Source organism: Ochotona princeps, chromosome 27 (genome assembly GCF_030435755.1).
Source record: "Ochotona princeps isolate mOchPri1 chromosome 27, mOchPri1.hap1, whole genome shotgun sequence".
In the NCBI taxonomy this organism is placed as follows: domain Eukaryota; kingdom Metazoa; phylum Chordata; class Mammalia; order Lagomorpha; family Ochotonidae; genus Ochotona; species Ochotona princeps.
Window position 1 is genome coordinate 8,041,562 of NC_080858.1, and position 26,070 is coordinate 8,067,631.

Genomic DNA, 26,070 nt, shown 5'->3' on the forward strand with positions numbered 1-26,070 from the left:
CAGACCTGGCCATTGCAGCCATTTGGGGAGTGACCCTGGGGATGGGAGATATTTCTCTTTCTCTCAAGAGGAAGCAGAAACTATGGACATTTAATGGCCCTGACCCTGTTCTGTGGGACAAGAGGACAGGAATATGAGAAGCCCAGACCTGTCTCCTTCTGCTTGTCATTCTTCCTCCCTCCAGCAGGGACTGTGGCCACCCGTGCTAAGAGCTGCTGCCTGCCTGTGACTTCATGGGAGAGTTCATACTTCACTGAGAATGTTAGCATCCATTGCTGAGGTTTTTTTTTTTTTTTTAAACCATCTTTATTAACATGGATGTTCTAATAGGTGTTTTTGGATATTGATTTGCAACTCTGTCTTAATTGATTAAATACTGTGTATTAGTTACTGTGCTGAGCTATTTATGAATTAGTCCTTTGCCTCCCAGTGTTTTCCCTCTTCTTTTGGCTTTCCCTCTTCCCACCTAATGGTGTTTCTATTGTCTTCACCTTCTGCCCTAGTAACTATCCTGTCCTTTGCTTGCTGCGTCTGGTCATCTCTAATGAAGTGAGCAAAGAGGCCTTCCCCATTCCATCTGGAATGCAAATTGTGCTTGCCCAGGGGCTGGCCCTGGGTTCTGCGCTGTGGGAAAGAACCCTAACTCCCTCTTGTTTGCTCAGTAATACTTGGAAAACAGCTGCTGGCAGAAAGTCTAATCCATACTGTTTGGAGCTACAGAGACAGCCTCTGTTTGAGACAGGATCTTGCTGTTTGGCCCTTCCGTGAGGGATGCCACAATAATAGTCATTTATTCATTTCAAATGAATATTCCAATATTATTCATTCCATGATATTCATTTTGGATGTAATTTCCTTTCATGGTATCTGTTTTCTTTCTTTGTGCTTGCCCTAGACCTGGTATATAACTGATTTGTTTCTGTTGTGTGACATGTCCCTGCACATATGTTTGAGCCAAGCCTGCTGAAGGTAATTATTGCAGGCAGTGAGCCATTCCATGTAATATACTTGGCACCTAATTTTGGGTTTTGCCTATTGTATACATTCTCAATCTGTTTGCTTGTATTAAAAATCATTTTTTTAAAAAAGTTTTATTTATTTTTATTGGAAAACCAGATATGCAAAGAGGAGGAGGAGGAGAGACAGAGAGGAAGACCTTCTGTCCAATGGTTCCCTCCTCAAGTGGCCGCGACAGCTGGAGCTGAGCCAATCCAAAGCCAGAAGCCCATAGCTTCTTCCAGGTCTCCCACATGGATGCAGAGTCCCAAGGCTTTGGGCCGTCCTTGACTGCTTTCCCAGGCCACAAGCAGAGAGCTGGATGGGAAGCAGGGCTGCTGGCATTAGAACCAGTGCCCATCTGGGATCCTTGCGTGTGCAAGGCAAGGACTTCAGATGCTACTCTGTCACCCTGGGCCTGAAAATTACTTTAAACAAGTATTTATTTGAAAGGCAGAATTACAGCAAGCAGAAAATCTATATAGAGAAATCCTCTTTCCACTGATTCACTTCTGGAACGATTGCAACAATTGGGGCTGGGCCAGGCCAGAGTCAGGAACCTGGAATTCCAGCAGGGTCTCCCACTTGGGTGGTAGGGGACCAAGTCTTAAGGCCATGTTCTGGTGCATTCCAGAGAGCTGAATTGGAAGTGGAGCAGCTGGGACTCAAACTGACACTATTAAGACATGCTTGTGTCCAGATAGTAGCCTAACCTGCTGAGCTACAGCTTGGGGGCCAGTAGTACATATTCTTAAATCTAATGTTCTGCTTTCTGAATTTCAGATTTGGATTACTTCCACTGTAAGAATATTTTCCCTTATTATAGCCTTTTTAAGAAATTAACATTGTTTTGCTATGAACTTAGGATTTTCCTTTTGGTTGTAAGTAGTTATTATGCCACTCAATTTTTCATTTGTTCCCCTGCTCCCATCTATTTAAAAAGCACAGGGAGACATAGTGAGAAAGGGGAAGGGGAGAGAGAGAAGAGAGAGAGAAAGAGAGAGAATAAGTATATGAGTATGATTGGATGAGAATATCTGCTCTCCACTGCTTTACTTTTCGAATACTCATAATAGTCAGAGATGGACCAGGCCCAAACCAGGATGTAGGAACACAACCCAGGTTTCCCAAGTGGGTGGCAGGAACTCAAATTCTTAAGCCATCACATGCTACCTTCTAGAGTGCACATTAGAAGGGAGCTGGAAATGTGGACTGAGCTGGAACTCGAACCCAGAGACAACAATATGTGATGCAGATGTTCCAAAATATTTTAACTGCTGTCCCAAGTAGCTTTCCTTAGATGGCTTGTCTGGTGTTTGGGAGGAAGAGAGGAGGAAGACATGTAACCCCCGAAATTAGAGAGTTGGTGCCTGCCACCCCCAGTGGGGTTGAGGAGTTGGGTCAAGGGCACAGATGGTGAGCGACGCTGTGCTGGCTGGCTGGCCAGACTTGCTGAGGAAGGACTTGGGTGGACTCCGGCTGGTGGTGATACTACGGAGAAGGCATGCACTAAGCTATTTTAGTCATGCAGCTGCAGATGCAGGCAACTCTACATGCTAGGATTTGGAAAGTTCTATTTTTAAAGCACAGTTGTCCTTGCTTAAAGAGCTGGGTCTTCAGTAATTGGTGCCAATATTTATTTTCCATGTAACTTCGATGATGATATTATTTTCTTGCATAATTTTTGATATGGGTATGAAAGAGTGTCCTTGTTTGCCATAAAGCAAAAGAAAGCAAGTTGGGGGTGGAGGGGTGGAAGATAGCTATATTTAGACCTGTATTTACTCTTTGTAGGTCTACCTAGCCGCCTCTGCTCACCTAATTTCTAGACTCTGGTATCTTGTTTCTAACTTGCTGCTGTTTTGTGTTATGGTGTGTACTGTGTGATTAAAAATGTAGTTCTCTTTGTAATACCACTTAACTAAGCTGCTTCTCGTTGTCCATTAGGGGAAATAAAGTTGGGCTGTTCAAATGATAGGAAGCAATTACAGTATAAACATGTCGTTGTTCTTATTTGAGCCGTCCCTTCCAAAGGTCTTGCTCAGTTCTGGATCTCTGTGTAAGTCCTGTTTCTACCTTTTGCACTATTTCAAAAAAGGGTATAACAAATACAGTGGCTTACGTGCTACTTCAGTCCCCTTGGTCAATACTTTGGAATCATCCAGAAGTCCTGTGGATTAATACTTTTACTAAATCTAATCCCATTGATTCACTTTCTGGAATTCAGCTTTTTTTTAACTGAATTTGCTGGAGTTGCCTCCTTTTGACTGCTGGCATTTTTAAGTTAAACTCATTGTTCTCTGTAATTCCTATTTATAGCATTTACCTTTCTGTCTTGTGGGGTTGAACTGAAAAGCCTACCTTTTTTGTAATGTCACACATTTAGCTCTAGATTACTTTTCCTAAAACAAGATAGTGGCTTCTCCTTCTGGTTGTTGTTAGAAAAAACAGGTTTCCCCGCGTCTGTGTTTTTCACTGCTTCCTTTAAAGCTGGCTCACATCGGAAAGGTCTTTCTGCTGAAGGGACTGTGTCAATCTTAAGATTGAGTATAATAGCTTAAGCCTGGTTTGTGGTACACGCTTGCTTCACTTTGATATTTCTCCTCTCCCATAAAATGTAAAATGGTCTCTCAGAAATTCAACCTTCACTTTTGTGATCAGAAAAAGGAAACTTAATTATACCTCCAGTTTTTGTGATTTCTCTTTCTCATCAATAACTTGGTTTTGCTCCCGAAGAGCAACCTGGCTCGTCTCATCCTCAGGTCTTCTATCTCCTTCTGTCTCCGTGGCTTCCATGGACCTCACTGCCTTCCCTCGTCTCCACTGGCTTCCCTTGCAGTCGGGGTTAGTATTTTCTTCTGTAACTTTGGAGGATTCTTCTCCTCATTGTTCTCTGGAGTGGAAGCTGAATGGCTTTCCTTTCCCTCCTAGTATTCAGTATAATCGGTGCGTGCTGCAGCAGCCCTGAAACCCACCCAGGTTGTATTGTGGGAAGGTGCTTGATGTGGGTATCTAGTACTTTTAACACTTACAGTTCTGTTGAATGAGACCTGGGAGAGCTGAAAGGGAAGAGCTCACCTTGAAGAGTGCCATGTCAGCATACAACTGTAGAAAGTGGTTTAGTTGAAAAGTGGTGAACCACAAAGTCATTTTGTGTTGTGGTGATTTGTTGGCACATGAGCACCTTCAGTAGACTGTGGTGTGGATTCTTTTTTTGAGGTCATCCATCAGTGGGAGCAATAATATGAAATGCCAAGAGGATTTCCCAGGAAAGGCAGTGCTGGCATAGTCTCAACCTTCCACATTTATAAAGGGAACAAAGAGAGTTGGTAGAAAGTGGAAACAACTTGTATAGAAGAAATCAGAGTGAAAAAAAAAAAAGAGAGGAGGCAGGGGAGGTAGGAGTGACAAAGTCCATGCATCAGAGGTTTTGTTCTCAGACCTGGGGGGCAGTTTGTGGATGATACTGGAAACTTCAGGGGAAAAGAGAGAGTGTCAAGGAGGAGACTTTGCACCTGCTGAGGTAGAGTTCAGACAGTGGACAGCAGCTGATGGGAAAGAAGTAAAACAAGGACGTGGAGCTGGCTCCAAATTGACCAAGGTGCTGTGTGGCCTGACATCTTTCATCAGAACTGTTCTGCAAGTTATCAGTCTTTTTTTCTTTGCGTTGATTTTGTGACTTGAACTGGAAAAACAGCTTGGGACCAGTGAATATTATGTTGATTGGCCTCATGTATCTTTGTGAATTTTTTTGAGCCTGGACTAGGATCCCCTTTGACAATGAGAGCCCACATTAGTCATATAGTCAGTAGAATGTTGTTGACCCAAGCTGAACTTGATGTTCATCGCAAGTTCAATCTTACAGCTATCATAAATCAGGAAACTCTCAGGCCCCTTGCTATGCCACTGCGCAGTCTGGAGGCATGCAACTTTGCACTGCTTTCTGAATGCTGCTCTTGTTTGTTTATTTTCTGTTTTAAATTTTATTAGAGACATAGAGACAGAGAGGGAGGCAGGAAGGCAGGCAGTGGGAATTCACTCTCCAGATGCCTACAGCAGCCAGGGTTGAGCCACACTGAGTGGAGGAGGAGTCAGGCACTAAGTGTGGGTCTCTTACATGGTTGGTAGGGACCATGTGGAAACTGTGTAAAGCTGTAGCTGTTCTCACTCTGGGAATTGAACTCCGCTCAGTTCCAATCTTCATTTTTATCTGTTTCCTTCCTTAATTTTCCAAGTAGATTGTAATGCTCTTAATGAGAGGGACCACGTCTTCCATTTCTTTTAGACCCACTCACCATGGTCTAGTACCAGATATTTATTAAGCCTTAATAAATGTTCTAATTGAAAATGTTGGTAATTGGAGGCTTCATATTGTGGCTGCAGCATCTGATATTTTAATAATGTGTTAGCTTTTGATTGTGATCTACAGATGAAGGTTGTGACAGTTGAGTATTGTTGGTGGGTGCAAGTTTTAACAAACTTATAATTTTGTCATTGAAAATGTTAAAGTAGGGCCTGGCGCAGTGGCCTAGTGGCTAAAGTCCTTGCCTTGAACACGCCAGGATCCCATATAGGCACTGGATTCTATTCCTGGCAGCTCCACTTCCCATCCAGCTCCCTGCTTGTGGCCTGGGAAGGCAGTCGAGGACGGCCCAAAGCCTTGGGTTCCTGCACCCGCGTGGGAGACCTGGAAAGAAGTTCCTGGCTCCTGGCTTCAGATCAGCGTAGCACTGGCCATTGTGGCCACTTGGGGAGTGAATTATCGGGCGGAGGATCCTCCTCTCTGTATATCTCTGACTTTGCAATAAAAATAAAATAAATTTTTTAAAAAAATGAAAATGTCAAAGTTTTTTTCTTTTTCCCTTCATTTTCTTGGCTCTGTACATGCTAATTGGCCCTAAGTAGCGACAAACAAAACAATTAGATTGAATAATGGATTTATTACGAAGGACTATGGATCCTATTAGGTGTTACAAAATAAAGCTTACTGCAGAAGTACCTATGACATAAAATTGGCTTTTATTCATTTTAGGAGTCCAACATCTTAAGCCCTGTGCAGGACGGAACAAAGAAACCTCAGATTGACAGCAATAAGTGCAACAACTACCGGGTTGTTAAGGAGGTCAGTGAAAACCAAATGTATTTAATTTATTATTTCATAACTTTTGCTTTTCTTTTTTCTTCTTATAAAATTTATTTATGTATTTCATATATTCAGTTTTAAGAGGATAATGATACTTCCACCCAACCTTCTTCTCCTTACCTCCCTCCTTTGTTCCCACCCTTGATTCTCTGTCCTTTTGTTTTTCTTTGGAGTTGCACAGTAACATACTCTTTTGATGACTTAATAATCGCAAGCATAGCCCTCGACTAAAGGAAGAATTAAGATAGTAGTAGGTAGGAAATCCAGTATTTCTCAACAGCATGGATTTGTATAGACTGGTACAACAAATAATTTTTTCTCTATATTTAATGTTGTCACTTGTTACATTTAATGTCTTTCTTCTTTCTAAAGATTCTGATTAGGCTAAGTAAGCTCTGTGTGCAGAATAAGAAGTGTCGGAACCAGCATCAGCGCTTACTGAAGAACATGGGGGCTCACTCGGTGGTGCTGGATCTTCTGCAGATACCCTATGAAAAGGTGCGTCCTGACTGCCCCTTTTCTTGAATGCTTTGTTTTGGTGCGATTATATAACAAAGGCGCAAAGATTTTTTTTTTTTTTTTTTTACTTGAGCATAAGGCCTCCTTGGCACACTCCATTAGCCCTGAACTGAAGTTAGTGTTGATTTCCTACAAGTACGAACATACTTTTACAAACCCACACAGAAGAGGTGTGCTGGTCCCACATGCCTTCCCGGTTTCCTGCATCATGGCAGCTATGTCCTGTGGGAGCCAGGGTCCACTGCAGACCCGGTGCTGCTCGGTGCCATGTCTGTTCTGGGACACGATGGCGTCCTTGTAGGATGCTCGTACTTTTGATTGTCCTCTCCTCCATAGCAGTCCCTTGGACCCCTTGATTAAGGTGCTGGCTGCCAGAATTCTTCATGATACAGTGAGTTTCTATGACCCATTTCTTCCTCAAATGTCCATCCATCCAATTGTTTTGTTCAGTATGCTTGTTTCAGTCAGCAAGTTACAGCAAGTCTCTGCAATGATTTCCTGTGACTGTCAGATTAGCCCACATATGGCCAGTGGAGCCCCTTCCAGTGAGGCTCTGGACTGAAACATTGCCCTGGCATCCTCTGAGTCCTGCCCTGATCTCTGGCACAGTGCGGCATTCCAGGCTTTTCTGCTTTTCTTGTGGCTGCAACCCTGGTACCAGCTCTGTCTTCAGGATGCCTGTGTTCTTTTTGATGACGAATGGCACTTAGCAGCCAAGTTCTGAGAACACAGTGTGCTCTGGTTATGAGAAGGTGCCCTGCCAGTGCCTTCCAACCACCAGCTCCAGGGGTAGGCATGTGTCTGTGTACAGATGCATGCACAGTGCCACCCTCACGTCACATATTACTAATCTGAACTGCAGAGATTCATTTAAATGTTTTTTTTCCTTTTTCATTTGAATCTCTGATTTCTGATGGTGGGAGACCTGCCTTTTTAATATAGTTCCTTACTCTTTCATATCATGTTTGTAACTGATTTTCCATCTCTGATTTTTGAGAGCATATGCCTTCTTCCATTCTCTTAGGCACCCCCCACACATTGTTGGGCTTTGTGTTCATGTCCACAAATATATATGTTCTTCCCGTGGGGAATTGTCCTGGGTTGCCTAGCCACTACCTTCCCTGTTTCATTACGGTTTTTTTTTTTTTTTTAGAGATTTATTTATTTTATTGGAAAGACAGATTTACAGAGAGGAAGATCCTCCGCCCGATAATTCACTCCCCAAGTGGCCGCAACAGCCGGTGATGTGTTGATCCGGAGCCAGGAGCCAGGAAATTTTTTCCAGGTCTCCCACACGGGTGCAGGGTCCCAAGGCCTTGGGCTGTCCTCGACTGCTTTCCCAGGCCATAAGCAGGGAGCTAAATGGGAAGTGGAGCTGCTGAGATTAGAACCAGTGCCCACATGGGATCCTGGTGTGTTCAAGGCAAGGACCTTAACTGCTATGCTATCGCGCCGGGCCCTTTATTACATTTTAATTTGTAAACTTATCAGTGACATCATTCCTAAGGTGGCATAATTCAAAGTGGATGTGATGAAAGAATTACTGAAAAGCAAGAAAAGACACTTAACTCTCAGTATTTATTATCATTGATTATTGTGCTACTGCTTGTAGTCGTAGGTTTGCTTTTGTTTTAGAAGGGAAAAAGCAGATAGGAGCTTCAAAGAAAAACACAGTAAGATAGAACATGTTCTGAACTGCCCAGCCTTTGAGTGGGAGTTCTGTGATTTTGGGATTCAAATCTATGATATAATTTTTTAAGTATCCCTGCATTACACAAACACAGTAATGGGGGATTTTGAAATAAAGATTTCCTAGTTTTTAGTCTGATCCACTTGACCTTATTTCAAATACAAATCTAAGGGAAATCTGGCACTAGGCTGCCTTTTTAGATGTAGATGACATAAATTCTTAGACTTGGAGAAAAAAAATTACAAACATTACATTAGTTTAACATAAACCATTGCTTAAAATAAGAATCCCTTTAAAATCTCTTAACAATGGTGTATGACAAATGGGAGGATCCACCATACAGAAAATATTGGGTGGCTATACTGGTCTTGTCAGAAGACTACCTTTATGAAGAGAACTTGTGAGGATTCAGTTTGTTTCGTGCTGATGTGGCCCCTGGGAGGCAGCAGGGGATGGCTGATGTGGGAGCTCTGGGTTGAATTCCTGCCTCCTGCTGCAGGCTGGCCCAGCCCCAGCTGTGGAGGGGGAAACCGTGAGGTGGATGGGCTCTCTCTGTTTGGCTCACTCTGTGTCTTTCAAATCAATGAGTATAAAGAAAAATTGGGAAAGAGTAGGGAGAAAACAGGAAGTGGAAAGGAAAGAAGTGGAATTGAGAGAATAAGTCAATGGGGAGACGAGGTGAAGCCAAATGAGAAAATCTGTGTACACTGGGCAGTTCACAGAGGGAGGGGAACGAAGCGGACAGGAAGATGGGTGCAGGGGATGGGAGGGTTGCATCGGGACAGGGGAGACAGGAGAGCAGAGAGTAGGAGAGATAGTAGCGGAACATGGGAATGAAAAGGTGTGAGAAGAAGAGGGTAGAACTGGGAAAGGAAAAGAAAGAAAAAGTCAAAGCAGCAGACAGATGCTGGGAGAGAGAGAAGAAGCGGGGAGACTGAAGGGCCCAGCAGAGAGGGGGGAGAAGCAGTGCGGAGGCGTGGAGTGGGGAAGAGGGACAGAGAGGCCATGGGGAGTGGCAGAAGGAAGACATAGAAGTGAGTCCAGAGGACACGTGGAGTAGATGCAGGGAAGGACTGAGAAGGAGATAGGCTTGGGTCTTAGAAAGAACAGAGGCAGAAAAATAGGGGGTGGGAAAGACCCAGAACATAGAGAGGAACCACATACTCACAAAGGGCACAGAGGAAGGCCAGGTGGGGTAAGGGGCCTGCTTTCCAAGGCGTGTACTGCTGCCTGTGTGTTTCACCGTATGACGGGCTGCTGCTTTTCTTACAGTCTGACGAGAAGATGAACGAAGTCATGAATCTGGCCCACACCTTCTTGCAGAATTTCTGCCGAGGAAATCCACAGAATCAAGTTCTTCTTCATAAACATCTGAATCTGTTTTTAACTCCTGGGGTATGTATTTAAGTGCTCCCTAATATTCAGTGTAACATGTACATCTAGGTGATTTTAGCAGCATTAATGAATAGAACTTTATTAATTTTTGGCATCTCATTTCTTTTTCTCATAATTCTCTCCCTGACCATGAGTCTCTTTCATTTCTAATAAGGAAACTTAAGGACATTTAAAAAAATTATCTGATTTCTATATGCCTATACTTGCACTTTTATGTATGCAGTTGAGTGTTAGTAAAAAGATGTGACAGAACTAAGAACTGGCTACAAAATAGTGTGAGTAAAATGCATATGGAAAACTCAACGGTGGAGTTAACTGCAGCCTGTCATAAATGCTTACTCAGCTCTTCAAGAAGAGCTAACTTTGAATAATAAATTAATTTCAAGAAGACTTTTGCCAGCACTTCATGCTGCATGGTAACAAGCTCTTTTCTTCAACCAGAGTCCTTTGTAATTTCAGTTTTCTTTAAATGCTGAATGATCTCATTGCATGTTATGGGAGACGTGGGCCGAAAATTTGCTATGACTTTGTATAAAATATGAAACCAATCACAGGCGGGGAGATTAGGCTGAGTACTGTCGAATGGGAAATTGTTCTTGTGATTGTTCTAAGGGCATACTCCTCCATTTAGCTCCTTGAAGCAGAAACCATGCGGCACATCTTCATGAACAATTACCATCTGTGCAATGAGATCAGTGAGAGGGTTGTGCAACACTTTGTGCACTGCATCGAGACACATGGCCGCCATGTGGAGTACTTGAGGTTCTTGCAGACCATTGTGAAGGCAGATGGCAAATACGTGAAGAAATGCCAGGACATGGTAATGACAGAGGTATGTTCTTGGTTTGTATTTTATCAGTTCCCCCTAAACAATGTGCTCAGACACATACTTTATGTCAACCAAGGTGGGAAAAGAAACTCCAGTAACATAGGTCTGGGAAGTTACTGACTTTAATCAATACTACATAACCAAAAATGTATGTTTCTAAAGCAAAATATGAACTAAGTTGGTTTCATGATTTTCTGGTTTGTTTTGCTTTTTGATACATAATAAATTTGTGCTTGTTAAAAACCACATAAAATCTTGTGGTTTTATAGTTATTGGGAGCGGAAGTGACAGAGATCTGTATTTCTAGATTTCAGTAATACAACAATGACTGAACTCTGCTTTACCAAGGCCTTTCTTGCTGTTTCTTGAGCATTGGATGGCTGCTGTCTGTCACTGTTGGCAGAAAGCTCTGATGAGAGTAAAGCTGGTTAATAAAAATGACTTGTCAACAACATATTGCACTATAAGAGGACTTGTTGTTTTGAGTGGTTGGGATTTTTAAGAAACACCCATGGCTGAAGTCCTGCTTTTGCCTTTTGTGGTGTCTGACCCTGGGGGAGACTTAAGTGACAGGAAAGGACCTCACTAGGAAGTCTGTGGGCTCCGTTGGAGAACTGGCAGCTCCAAGTGCCTACAGGGCTACATCACTGCTCTCTGTGGGGTCTGGTGGTCTCTGTGGCTTAAGGCAACTCCCAAGTCTGCTACCAGAGAGTTCATAGTGGACTGTATCAGTCTGGGGCCTTTCATACATCCCTAGAATTTGGAAATGAGAGAGATACTTCCATGTTGATTTAGTATGAGACCCTTCTGCCACATGGAAATATTTCCATCAAATGTATCTTGAAGTATTTTATTTTCTGTGTAAGTCACTATTAGTAGAAATGTCAAGGAACTTTTTTTTTTTTGGTCTTGTGTGGTATACCTTCCTGTTATCCACATTTATATCCACGTTAGTTCTCCATTGTCCAGAGGCGTGGGGGCTAATCCTATACCAAGCAGAGGAGGTAAAATGGGAAACCAACAGTAAGTAGTGATAAAGGTAGTTCTTACACTCAGCAGAGGAAGTGTTTAATCTGTAAAGACATGCCTGTAATATATTATGCCAATATATAATAGAGGTTTTTGTCAGATACATTTCCTTTTTCAAGAAAACTTTTGCAGCTGATTAGTTGCCCTGTGAACTTAACGGAGAAAAAATTACGTATCCTTCATTCCTCTGCAGAATACCTCCCATTAGGGTGAGAAAGTTGGTGCTGATCATGGATCGACAGTAATACACTATACTTTTTGAAGAAATGATTCCGAACTATTCCAGTTCTCTGCTAAAATTTACAGAAATGACTTAAGAAGGAAAATTTATGTCCTAAAGGCCTGTTCCAATTCAGCTATTGGTTACTCACATTTATGAAGTTATCTTTTTCTCACTTCTCTCGCTCGTTTTTTTTTTTTTTTTTTTTTTCCTGCTGATCCCTTCCTATAACACATGGAAATTTCTAGATGTTTAGAAAGTCACGCTTGCTTACTTGGTATCTGTTGAAGAGCTAGGGATGATTTATTCTGCTCTAGTTAAATTATTCTTATTCTTGGGAAACTTCTGGTGCTATGGCCATGAAGTCTTCTATTTGAAACACAATGAAAAACCTTTATTTGGTTACAGATTTAATTTCAGCGCATACCAATTTTCTGTCTTCTTTATCACTCACCACATGCTCCCGCTGCTTTTTTCGTCTCTTTGCTACTGGTTTTGATGGCATTCATAACTGATCACTTGGCGCACAATGGTACTGCCTCTACCACCCTTCCTTGGCATAGTTCTGTTTTTTTTTTTCAGTATTATCTGTGCTTTTACAGAGAGATCCATGTGTTTCCAGATAGATTAGGTCTGTGGAGATAACTGCAAGGATGAACATGTGGACTGCGCTACAGAAGTTCTCTTGTTACCATTCCAGTTGATAAATGGCGGTGAAGACGTGCTGATATTTTACAACGATAGAGCATCCTTTCCAATCCTGCTCCACATGATGTGCTCAGAGAGAGACCGGGGGGATGACAGTGGCCCCTTAGCCTACCACATCACGCTTGTGGAGTTGCTGGCCGCGTGCACAGAGGGCAAGAACGTCTACACGGAAATCAAGTGTAATTCCTTGCTGCCGCTGGATGACATTGTGAGAGTGGTGACCCATGATGACTGCATTCCTGAGGTGAGCCGAAGTAGAGCTGAGTGAATGAAGAGTCGTCCAGAATGTGTGAAGCCCACCTCATTGCCAGAAATTTCCCCTACCGATATTTACAATGAGCGTGTGCATTCTGGGAAGAAACTGTATTTAGCTCTACAATTTGGAAAATTTAAGAGTGTGAAATGGTCTGCTGTTTAATTCTGCAGGAGGTTGTGGAAGGTGGTGAATTCTTTAGAAGTGGCAGCTGCTGTTGGCTTGTTGGAGGGAGGCCCTTACATTCTGAACTTAGCAAAGGAATTAACCAGAAAGGTTTTCTTGTAATCTTTAGAATGATTTTGAGCTCAAAACCTTACTTCGAAAAGAAATTATGACTGTTGATAGGAAAGGCCTTGCTGGTGCTGCAGGGGCATGCTAGACTCTTCAGGGTTGCCCTGCTTTGTGGAATAGATACATTCCTGAAAATAGGTACCCCCATTTCCTTTGTTCCCCTGTCCTCTTGAACCTGCTTTCCTGGTTTGGATCTGATGACAAAAGAAAAAAAAAAAAGAGAAGGAGAAAGAAACCTCAGTAGAAGCTGGTTGTCTGCCAGCTAGAGTCTATTAATGAGCCTTCCAGAAATGCACATTTTCTTCTTTCCCTTACTTGTGGTGGTGGACTGTTCAAAGTTCATAAATGTGTGGGAGGCTGACAATGACATCAACCCAGACATTTCACATCACAGTGACATGAAAAGTTTCAGGTGAGGTTGACTGCTTTACTTATAAACAGTAGTGAGAGTATGTGCTTGTGGCATTTTGTGGGGATTATTGATAGCTTAATTTGAGGGTGATTTAGACCTCAGTTGGAAATAGATTGCCCAAAAGGGAAGGTGCGGTATGCTGATGGACTTCCTGAGTCCTGCCCTTATTTGAGTTCATGGTCCTGACTGTGCCTCTTCCTTCTGTGCCTACATGCGGTTCCTTCACTGTCATGTCCCCTAACTTATCCAAGAGTCTCCTCTCTATACTGTGGACGGCCTCACGCCTGCTTTATCAGGGCTGGCTGGAGGACAGATTTCTTCTGGCCTCCCTCAATAGAGCCCTTGAGAGTCTAGAATTTGGAGTTTGGCTTTCAAATTTGTTATAGTTAACCAATGTCTGTATCCCTCATTCACTTCTGTAAGATTTTGAACTCCAGGAGGCTAACCACTAGGGTTCTGTTCATTAGTATATTCTCTAAACCTGAGACTATGTCAAATAAGTAACTTTTTGAATAAATGAATTAAGGAATCAGAATCCTGGCTATATTGTTTTCAAACTATATGACTGATTCCAATAAATTACTTAATCTTCCTTTAAAATACTTTGAGAGGAAGGGAGGGAGGGAGAAGGAGCGAGGAAGAGTTGCTAGTTCACTCCCCAAATGACTTCAGCAGCTGGAGCTGGGCCAGTGCCACATTGGGACCTAGTTATTCTATGTGTGGGTGGCAGGAACCGTTGATAGTGCCTCCAGCGGTGTGCATTAGCAAGAAACTGCTGGAGTCAGGAGCAGGAGCCATGGGTTGAACCCAGGGAGTCTGTTGGGAGGCCAGCAGCACACCCCTGCTTGACCTTTCTAATCACAAGTTTGCACAGTTGTGAAGTACAATGATGATAGTATGTACAGATAGGATAGCTGGAGGACTAAAATAACTTCAGACGTACAAAATGCTGAGGGTGTTTGGCCTATGGCATGAGCCAATTAAACATCAGTTGCTGTCAGCATGATTTTGATAGCACCCCAAATGGCTCAGGTTCTGCTGCCCTGTGATCACCCTTGGTACAGGTGCTGTAACACTGATGGCGAGGCTTGGACCTTCATCAAGTGTTAAGAAGCTCAAAGGGCATGAAAACTGGCCCTGTCGTCCTTTTGGATATCACTAGGAGTCCCTGAGTTCCTGGCAGTTGTTTATCATGTTTTTTATGTAAATGTGTTTTGGGGGGGGCTGAGATATGTAGCACTTATCAGATTTACATAATGAGAGAAAATCAAAACCCAAACCCACCTACTCTATGCACTTGGAAATGTTACTTGTTGTAATGCCTCCTAGCCCTTCATGAGGAATGTCCCTGTTTCTGTGAAGCAGTTTTTCCATCTCCATTGTTGAGTCCTGTTTCTTCTGGTTAAAGATGAGCCTGTTTTTTTTCTTTTTCGCTCAGAAGTAGCCATGTAAATGTGTTTTTTTTCTTTAATTTATTTGGACCAGATGTGGTAGCCTAGTGGCTAAAGTCCTCACCTTGCATGTGCTAGGTTCCCATATGGGTACCAGTTCTAGTCCCGGCCACCACGCTTTCCATCCAGCTCCCTGCTTGTGACCTGGGAAAGCAATCGAGGACGGCCCAAAGCCCTGCACCCGTGTGGGAGACCCAGAAGGGGCTCTGTGCTCCTGGCTTGAGATTGGCTCAGCTCCAGCCATTGCAGCCACTTTGGGAGTAAACCAGTGGGTGAAAGATTTTCCTTTCTGTCTCCTCCCCTCTGTGTATCTGACTTTACAATAAAAATAAAACAAAACTTTGTTTTAAAAAATTATTTGAAAGGCAGAAGGTGGGCTGTGGGAGGGAGAAAGGGGTAACTCCTATATACTGATTTGCTTCCCAAATGACTGCAACACCTAGCACTGAGACAAGACGAAGCCCACAGCTCCATCCAGGTCTCCCACAAGGGTGAAGAGTCCCCAAAACTTGGACTCCCATTCACTGCTTTCCCAGACACATTAGCAGAGAGCTGGATTGGATGCCAAATAGCCATGTCTCAGACTGGCACTGGCATGTGGGATGCTGACATAGCAAGCAGTAGCTTAGCTCACAACACCTATTCAGACGCATGCTTTTGGCTTGTGGGATATCCATGTATCAGATTTGGTTTGAGCAAAGTGTGGTTTCTCCTACCAGTGTCCACTGCAGGTCATCTGCTCACCCCTTAGTTTTTGAGTGGATAACTGTAGTAAAAGAAGGGAAATGGGATTTGTAACTTGATGCAAAAACATATGCTAATCTGCTATAGGAAGTAACAGATTTTATTTAACTTTTCATAATTCATATTTGAAAGTGACAAAGCTGTCTGTGTTTGAAACTTGCACAGGTTAAAATTGCCTACGTGAATTTTGTTAACCACTGTTACGTTGACACCGAGGTGGAAATGAAAGAAATCTATACAAGCAACCACATTTGGAAGTTATTTGAGAACTTCTTGGTGGATATGGCAAGGGTGAGTTCCAGACTGACCATTAAAGTTTGCTTTGTGTTTGGTACATGTGATAGTCCATCTTCCATTGCTGTCTGATGCTGAATACTTTGTAAGAAAGTTTATTGAGTGCACAGTTTGAGACTGCAGGTCCAGACAGAGTGGTACTTGCTGTGTCCTGTCCCCCGTGGCTGTGCTACGTTGCCAGATGGCATCATGGCAGGAGTGTGTGTGTGAGAGGAGAGTGTGTGGTGAGGAAGTCAGAGATTCAGAAGAGCCTGGACTCAATGTTGTAACCCCTTCAGTACAACTAAGCAGGATCCCATGAGAATGACAGCTTCTTCTGAAGACTATCCTCAGTGACCTCATCCCTTCCCAGTAGGTCCCACCTCTTAGATGTTCTGCGCTGTCTCCCAATACCAACACACAGAGGACCATGCTCCTGACACATGAACCCTTGAGGGAAAAAGTGTATCCAAGCCATAGCAGGAAAGTCCTCTTTCTACCTGCCCTTTCATTTAACTGTCATCTGGCTACCTGTTACTATCTGTCACCTGTTCATCTGTCATGTATCCATCCATTTTTTTCCCCTATCCATCAGTCTTTTAAAAAATTAGCATTTACTTGAGAGGCAGGAGATGGAGCACACTCCAATCGATTGGTCGACTCTCCAAGTGCTGGAAACAGCAAGGTGCCCAAGCTGAGAGCTGGGAATGCCATCCAGGTCTCCCGTGTGGGTGGCCCAAAGACTTAAGCTGTCACTGCTGCTGGTTAGCAGGAAAGTGAAATCCTAGGTAAGTGTGGAGGTTTGAGCCCAGGTCCTTCAAAGTGAGATGTAGATATTTTTAACTACCAGAGCAGGTGTCTAGCTCATCAAGCTGTATGTTGGATAAGCAGCATTAGGAATTTTCATGTAAATTTGTGGTAAATCTACTTCCTTTGCATATAACCCTTATATTCCTAAAGCTGTGAATGAGATTGAAACTTCATTAGGTAGTTTGCACACAAAAAAGTCAGTGCATATGGAAACAGATGAGTATTTCCTTTTGTCTGATTTGCTGAGGACTCCAGTTACACAGTGGGAGTTTTGGTGGCTTTTCTACATGGGGTAGAGAAGACATTTGGCAGAGGTCGGCTTGTGTTCCACCTCTTCCTGGGGATGCGATTATGAGCCACAGATGGAAGAGGCCTCCAGAGGTCCTGACCACTGCTTTCAAGCAGATAGGTGCTTGACCAGACTCCTCAGGGCCAGGTTGCCCTCTGCTGTTACCCAGACGCTTCCCCGGGAAAGCATTCCAGTAATGTAATCACCCAGCATTTTCGCTCATGTCAGCGAAATTACATTCTGCTTCACTCCGAGTCCATTTCCTCTCGTCTATTTGTTGGGGGCCTTCAGGGAGGACACATGGAGCCACTTGACATTTTCTAGATACTTCCTGGCATATGTTTTTCTTCTGTTAACATTGAATAAGTGAGTAAATGAAGAAAGGAAGGAAGGGGTCATCCTCACAGATCAAACTAATTTCTTTCAGCCCATCTTAGGCTTTTGTTTTATATCCTAAGTTACTGAAATATGCAGAGTCTGTGTTTCAGTGGCTTTGTTTAAAATATGCTCTAGTTTTTGCTGGACAGTTATGAGAAATCTTCAAATAGGGATTCTACTAGAACATAGCATATGGAGAATGTGGGAGACCCACTGTCCTCCTCAGTGCTGGTGGCCATGGGGAGATGGATTTGGAGCTTGGTGTAATTGATGTCCATTTACCCTTGATTTTCTAAGAAGGAACATTAACTGTGGTCTGTACAGCACCTTTACTGAAGGAGGGGTGACCAGTTACACAAAAGCTCTGATCACTGAGCCAGACACCTGAAAGCACCCTTGGATGATACAGCAAAGTGTAGAAACTTCTATTTTCTGCAAGATTTCCAGGTGAAATGTGCTTGTTTTAGCTTTCATGCAAGTGTATTCAGGCACATGTGAAATAAAGTCGTTTCTGTTTCCCTGTGAAAACCTTATGTGTGTCTGCCACCAGTGTCAGTAGGGACCTTGAGGTAAAGGGCAACTTACACAGCAATGGCTGATCCTTAAAACTGCACGTGCAGGAAGATATGAAAGAGATTATAGACTGATTTGCAGAGTTGCTCAGTGCTACAGACTTCAGTTAAGATGGAGAAAGACCAAGGTCACATTCTAGACAGCATGAGTAATAAAACTAAAGGAGTCTTATTTTTTAATCCAAAGAGATCTTGTTATGACTGCCATCGACTGTGTCATCGAGGGTAACCCACGTGCTTCCCATTCATATATTGATAGAGCAAAAATTAAATGGATTTATTTTCCTTTTAAAACAGTCTGCATGTATGATGTTTAAGTGTTTTGGTTAGGTAGCTATTGAATATTATTTGCTATAGAAAGTCTGCAGGGGAGTTTCAGGTTTTCTTGGTCTGTAGCTGTTCATGTCTGACCACTGAGCTGCAGTGAAGAAATGTTTGTTCCCTCCTTTCTCTCATTTCTATTTCAAAGCACCAAACCTCTGACCCATCTCCTGGATGGACAGGAAATCTGAGGTGTCTCTGTCACTGAGGAAGGATGAAGGAGCTGGTGTGGCTTCTCCAAGTTGTGAACACAAATCTGGTTAAGTGAGTAGGATGCAGGCTGGAAGACAAGTTGTCTGTTCAGTGGAGCACTAGTTCCCAAACTTCAGTAAACACCGGTCTTACTGGGAGGGCTCATTAAAAGAGCAGAGCACTGGATTCTGCACCCCAAAGATTCTGATTGCCTGTGTGTAAGACTTGACATTTTTAGTAAGTTTTTTTTTAATTATTTATTATTTAACTTCAGTAATTACATTGTATTATGTGACACAGTTACATAGATACTTGGGTTCTCCCCACCCCTCCCCAAACCCTCCCACCATGGTGGATTCCTCCACCTTGTTGCATAACCACAGCTCAAGTTCAGTTGAGATTCCCCCATTGCAAGCGTATACCAAACATAGAGTCCAACATCTTATTGTCCAGTCATTTTTAGTAAGTTTTACAGTGCTTTGCAGCTGCCTTTCTGGGGACCACACTTAGAAAATCACTGTGGTAGAGCCTGGTGGTACAGGGAAGAGATTTCAAAAGATTGATCCAAACCAGCATCTGAGCTCAGACTCGGCTTCTTGCCAACTCAGGCCGCATGGGTGAAGTATTAACCCCTAGGACCTCAAGTTTCCTTATTTGCGAAATGAAAATGAGAATATTGAGGTAGTGTGTGTTGAACTCTGAATGTGTATCAGTACCTAGTAAAGAGGATTAATAACTTCTTTATTTAACTCATCACTGAATGCAAGATTATTTGAAGTCTTTTCTTTCGTTCTTTCGTTCTTTTGTTCATTCTTTCGTTCTTTCGTTCATTCGTTCTTTCGTTCATTCGTTCTTTCGTTCATTCGTTCTTTCTTTCGTTCTTTCTCTCTTTCTTTCTTTCTTTCTCTGTCTTTCTAGCTTTCCCAAGGACCTGTTCTGAACAGTAATGTTTAGGATAACCAGAGTGGGTACTATGCAGCATATAAATGCACCGGAGTCAAACCAAACCTTGACCATGAAGCTGAGCATGCACAGGACTTCAAGCATGCTTCACAGGAGATGTTAACACAAAGATCTGAGATCCTGGAACAGTTGACTTGCACCAGTGAGACAAGGGGAAGGGAATGTGAAGCTTAGGCATTCAGTCAGTTGACTCTGAAGGGTCTCAGGGTTGGACACAGTGAACAGTCATGTAGTTCAGCTTCTTACCTGGTTGCTAGTCTTCAGCATCTACTGGAATGTATCTTGTTGTTTCTGGAGATGGTTTCATTGTTGCCCGACTTTGTTGAAAGTTGTTAAATTGAGTCAAAATTTTACAGTTCTTCCCTCTGCAGTAACATAGAATGATTCAGTTAAGCCAAGATGCAGATGTGAATTCTAAGTGGCGCATTTTCCCCTCTGGTGATCTGCTCTGAAGTGACAAAATGATACATCTTAAAGGAAGTCAAGATCTTACAGATTGCTTCCTAGTTTCCCCAGAGGTCACACTCTTAGCCCATCATGAAGGAGCTTGTCTGCTGAAACCTAGTGTGACCATCAGCCCTGAGGATTGATGAGAGGCCCAGCATTTTAGACCCACTATCACCTTCGTTAGTCCTTTCCCTTAGACTTCAGCTCGTGTAAGTTTCAGTTTGGGTTTCCCTTAGGCTTTCAGACCCCTTTTGTTTCAGTTTCTGACTCGTTAGTTCCATGCTCAATTTTGTTCCCTGACAACCCTATCCACCAATCCCTTGTAGCCATGTATTCCTGGCACCCGCCTACTGCTGTAACTGATCCTCACTACCCTGTACTCCTAATATCCCTCCTACCCTGCCACCTCCCCCCATGCTATTAAAGCCCACACTCCCTTCCTTGCTGTCTGAGCTGTCTTTTCTCCTAGTCCCTGGCTCTCAGTTTTTGGTGCTTGGGTTTGTGGTGTTATTCCCCAACACCTCAGCAGGTGGGTTTTCCTCACTAGTTCCTTCTCAACTCACATTTCATGATAATTCTCAGGTCTCCTATCCCTGCCTCAAGTCTTAGCACGGTTTCTTGTCTCATAAGTTTTCTGGGCTCCCCGACTTTCCTCTAGTTGGTGTTTCTATTTAGAGGTGTAGTGAGCAGAATGGGACTGAGTACAATTTTATTTTAGTAGGAATCTGGAGAGCAATTTTGATTAAAAAGCAAATGAACTAGGAACGTGGAACTAGGAACACCTTTCTCGTGTTTTGATGTAGGAGCGCAGCTACCAGGGTACTTGCGTTTGCTCTCTTCATTCTCCCCTCTGCCTGCGCCCCGTTACTGTCCTTCACTTTCCTGTTGGCATGCCCTGATTTTTTATCCTGTGAAGCCCCATGTGAGAATCTTTTCTGAAATATTGTTTTTGATATGCGGGCACTAGATTGTTTCACATCGCTGTTTCATTCTGATTTCCTGATGACAAGATCCATGTCCTGTAAACACACCAGGTTCAGGGAGGGAGTGAAGCGATTAGACTCACGAAAAGTCGTTTCCCTGTCGTTCAGAGCATTTCCTGACAGCCCACGCTGATGTATGTTCCAGCACGGCTAGCATTGGTGTTGTAGCTCAGAGATGCTCTCTGGCTCCCTGACTGATTGTTGTTGCAAAGTCAGAGGATTTCGGTCATTATTAGAAAACAGATGGAAAGAGTACATGATGATCAATGTTAGCCTCAGCCCATATATTTTTTGGAAGATGTTCCCAATTTTACTATCAATGTCAAGATCCTGTAATGACCAACTGTGTTCTAAATGATGTATTGGCAGAATGAAATTAGACCAAGGAATAGTTTAGAAGGTCTGCCTCACACAGGGCCATGCCATTGCCCCATCCGTCATTGCTTAACAAGATCAATGACTGTTTCACTTTCAGACAGACCACCTGAGATGTTTACTCCCTTAACAAATAGGTAGGAGGCAAGAGAAAAGATAAAATTTATGTGTGTTGAAACACACTTTCTGACTTATTTGATTTCCTAGGATTAAACAGGTTTTGAATAATTTTCTTTGTTGAGTTGGAGGAGCCTTTGATAAAAATTGTCTTGAAGGGTTCTTTTCATATGATGACCCTGTTAGCAAACATTGTGAAGAAATTAAGAGGTAGAAAACCTTCGGTAATTTTGCTGCTTTGGAAAGCACTTTATGCTGTTGTGTGATTGCTTTCCTTGCTTGGTCTGCTGAGTTGTGATGCTGTTGCCCACGTACACTGACCCTTCATTTAACTCTTCTTGCTGATGAATTAGTTATCTTCCTGTCCTGCATCGTTATTTCTGCATTGTAGTTGCTTGGTGATCTTAACTTCTCTCCTAACATCCTAACAGGATGACTGAAGCCTGCACCTTTCCTGTGGTATTCAGTCCCACAGAGCTAACTGTCTCAGTGGCTTCTTCTCTGACCATCCAGCCTCAAGCTCTTCATTCATTCCCATGCCCCGTTGTAGGGTCATTCCTTGTCAGGTCTTCATCAGCTTGGTAAATGGCAATTCCGTGGCTTCCTCTGATCATCCAGGCAAAGCATCTCGGTGTCATTTCTAAATGTCTGTCATGTCCTCACACCCTCCGTTCAGTCCTTCAGGCCACATCTGATGAGTACCATCACAACCACCCTGCTCCAGGGTTGCCACACCTAGCTCTTATCTGTACTATCATGGTGGCTTCACAACCTCCATCCCTGCTTCCTCTCTTGCCCCATCTCTCTCTCCATTCTCTGTATAGCAGCCATAGTAATTAAAGAGGAAGAAGGGTGTGGAGAAGATGGGAATGGAAGGAAGAAGGTAGAGGAGGAAGTGGTTGGCTCCGATTGTGTTCTTGCTAAGATTCTGCCGGTGACTTCCGGTCTTATTTTATTCAGCGTAAAACCCCTGTGTGATTTGGCCTCTCCCTAACACACTGCCAGCCCTCTTTGCATTGCTTTTGTCTTCTTCCCCCATATCTTATGAGGGTTCTATTCTGTCTCCCAATTTGCGGCTCCTCACATCAATTGTTTTCACTCCTTCCTCAGCTCTTTCACTTTTCCCTGGGTGGCTCACCCCCCACATGTCATGGTGGCAGGTCACACCAACGTAGGGGGCCTGGGTTTGGGTTCCAGCTGCAGTCCTCATTTCAGCGCTCTGCTGCTGAGCACCCTGAAAAGAAGCAGGTGATAAATACTTGGGTTTTCGCCACCGCATGTGGGAGACCTAGGCTGAGTTGCCAACTCCTGACTATTACAGACAACTGGGGACTGGGTCAGCTGATAGCAAATGTTCTTGCCCTATCACTTTCAAATAGATAAAATTAAAATAGTTCTTGAGAACACTGGCTCCTGGAAGTGAAATAAATGCATATCAGCTAATAGCATTAAGTACAAAGAATTTTAGAGCCAAGCCAAATATAAAAATTTGAAGCAATAAAAACGGGGGAAAGGCAGGAAGATATTTATCTGTTTTTGGATAGTAAGTTTTTTAATATGTAAAAGCCATGGCTGAAATTAGTTAAGTAAAATCATAGTTATTTCACTTTGAAAATTTATACTGAGGTTCATAGAAGCATAAATAAAAATAAACTTGTATAATAACACTTTTAATAAAAGTAATAGACTTACAGTGATAATAATCATCACAAACTAAAACAGTAAGAAAGAACACCATGAATAAGAAAATAGAAGAAAAGCATTCATAATTTATAGAAGGGGAAATGCAAATGGTTAATAAGCCTCCAAAAGTATACATAAAAATATGAAGGAGAATAAGATCCAACTTTCAAGTATCCAAGTTACAAGAAGACAAGAGAATAATATACACTGGTGATGTTTTGGAACATGCATTCGCCTGGCTGTCGTTGAGAGGATGATTTTATACAGATTTTTCTGAGAAAGAATTTTGGTGATGCATTAAGAAAAATCTTCATATCTTTATCATATTTTTTAAAATTTATTTGAGAATCAGAGAAGGGGAAGCAAAAAGAGCAAGAGGTAGGTAGCTAGCAAAGCTAGTAGGTAGATAGATTATCTGTTGGTTCATTCCCCAGATACCTTCAACAGCTGGTATTGGACTGGACTGGTGCCAGCAGCTGAAATCTCAATCCGGGAGAGTGACAGAAACCCAATTACTTTAGCTGTCACTGCTGTCTTCCAGGGTCTGTGTTAGTAGGAAGTGGAGTCAGGAGCTGAAACTAGGAATGAGCCCAGGCACTCCTGTATGGGAGTGAGGATACCTGCTGCTTCCACACCTTTGCGATGAATCAGATCCTTTCACTTGCAGGCACCTGTCCTTGAGAAATGATCAGAAGTGCTAGCAAGGATTTGTAGTGGGGGAATGTTGGGCTCCTTTATACTGATATACAGCAACAAATAGTTTAAATATAGCAAAATAATTCAATTATGATCTGTCTGTAAGATGGGATGTTAGACTCATGGAGATTTTTGTTTGTTTTTTTTTATTAAGGATTTTTCATTTGAGAATGTTTTGAGGATAAAAGGTGGGATCCAAAGCTAGTTATTCAGGTTGGTTCCGGTCATGTGAAACGTGCATACCAAAGCAAAAAGGATAGAAGAACAAAGAGCAGCTCATTGTAGTTTCATCTGATTTGTTGGATTGTGGGTCATTTTTCTGCATTTTTGCTGTAGTTCTGACAATCAATATAGGTGTAAATCGATATTCAGAAAAATGTTACCTTTAAAAAGAATGAGTTTAGAATCCCAAACATGACAGTTTTGTGTGTGATCAGGAACTTCAACCAAGTATCCCATGTGGGTGGCAAGGACCCATGCACTTGGGCCATCTTCTGTTGCTTTTTCAGGCCCATTAACAGGGAGCAGCTGGGACCCAAGCCATTCTTTCACATGAGAAGACACAAAACCACTTGGAGAAGCTTTAGCCACAGAAGTAAAGGGATGCAGATTAAAATACATATGAAGGGTCATCTTCAACTTTTCCAGGAATATTTTTCCTGTCTCTGGGGAATGCTGGAATGATCCTTAGGTTTGTGTTCTAGGTGATCCAAGCTGTGCTAGTGACACAGGAGCAGGGGGTATGGCTGGTTGCAATAGCCTTTGACTCCTTGGTTAAGATGTCCCTTGGATGTCATTTGTGGAGTAAGCCAGAGATGGAGGATCTTTCTTTTTGTTGCCCTGCCTTTTTAACTACCTAACTAACTAGAGAAAGAAGAAGTTCTGCAGGATACTGCAGCTCTGGTATTGGACAACACTTAGCATGGTCTGCCATCTTTGGGAGGGTGGCAGCCTCTTTAGGAGCAGTGGAAGAGAAATGCAAGAGGAGACATTTTTTCATAATTGTGCCTAGATATTTCACCTGATGTGTATGGGTCCAGCCAGTAATTTGAGAAGGCTCTTTGTGTGTTGAGGTACTGAGTCTGTAATGATGAGCAGGCTAGGTTAGTAACTGGTATTCAGGAGGATAGATTCTAATTGTGGGAATGGTTTCTTACCTCTTCTTTCCTCCAAACTGCAGTGGCTGATTCCTGCTTCACTTTCTGAAACACGTTGTAGTGATGAGAGTTATCTTTTTTTTTTAAAGATTTATTTATTTTATTACAAAGTCAGATATACAGAGAGGAGGAGAGACAGAGAGGAAGATCTTCCGTCTGATGATTCACTCCCCAATGTCCGCAACGGCCGGTGCTGCACCGATCCGGGTCTCCCACGCGGGTGCAGGGTCCCAAGGCTTTGGGCCGTCCTCGACTGCCTTCCCAGGCCACAAGCAGGGAGCTGGATGGGAAGTGGAGCTGCCAGGATTAGAACCAGTGCCATATGGGATCCCGGGGCATTCAAGATGAGGACTTCAGCTGCTAGGCCACGCCGCTGGACCCTGATGAGAGTTATCTTAACAAGAGAGTTGGGATGCTGCTTGAGATGCCCAAAGGCCATGTCAGAGTGCCCGAGTTCAAATCCAGACTGCTATGCAAATTCCGGCTCCTGGCTGATGAAGACCTGGAGAGGCAGCAGGGTTGACTCATGCAGCTGGGTTTCTGTTACTGATGTGGGAGTCCTTGTTAGCATTCTTGGCTCCTGGCTTCAGTACAAACTGCAGCTGTCACAGGGCACGTGGGAAATGAACCAGCCTATGCGTGTTCATTCTTTCTTCTTCTTTATTTCCCTTTGCTTCCTGTTCCTTCTGCCTGTCCGTGCCACACATCTCTCTGCCTCTTGAGAAACAAAACAATCAAAACAAAAATCAAGAGGTCGTGGGAGGCAGAATTGGGGCTGGGATAAGGGAAATACCAGGAGCCTATGGAACTGTATCATAAAATGATAATAATAAAATGGAAAAATATTATTAAAAAATCAAGAGGGCCAAATGCAAAAATTGAACTGAAGAAAGCTTATGATGAAATGTCTATTAATCTTATACGTAATGTGTGGTCATTGTCCAGGTTTTTGGAAATTGGTTTTGGAGTTGGAGCTGTTTGCACATGATCACTCATGAGAATGAAAGTGCCTTGTTAACAATGCAAGAAATACAAAATAAAGCAATTTTTAAAGTATAATTGAATCGACAAAAGGGGTCATTGGCTACAGGCCCAACAGTGAGTCCTAGCCCCTATATGTGGATAGGGGTT

At 42.9% G+C, this 26,070-nt stretch overlaps 1 protein-coding gene across 1 annotated transcript in view; it reads left to right on the forward strand.

The window, feature by feature from the left end:
- Nucleotides 1-26,070, forward strand: part of ITPR2 (inositol 1,4,5-trisphosphate receptor type 2) — a 418,343-nt gene that overhangs the window by 174,893 nt on the left and 217,380 nt on the right. The window contains exons 27-32 of the mRNA XM_058655945.1: nucleotides 6,029-6,118; nucleotides 6,512-6,637; nucleotides 9,621-9,743; nucleotides 10,375-10,575; nucleotides 12,522-12,773; nucleotides 15,849-15,974. Coding sequence (XP_058511928.1) covers nucleotides 6,029-6,118; nucleotides 6,512-6,637; nucleotides 9,621-9,743; nucleotides 10,375-10,575; nucleotides 12,522-12,773; nucleotides 15,849-15,974 — 918 coding nt within the window. The remainder of the gene's footprint in view (nucleotides 1-6,028; nucleotides 6,119-6,511; nucleotides 6,638-9,620; nucleotides 9,744-10,374; nucleotides 10,576-12,521; nucleotides 12,774-15,848; nucleotides 15,975-26,070) is intronic.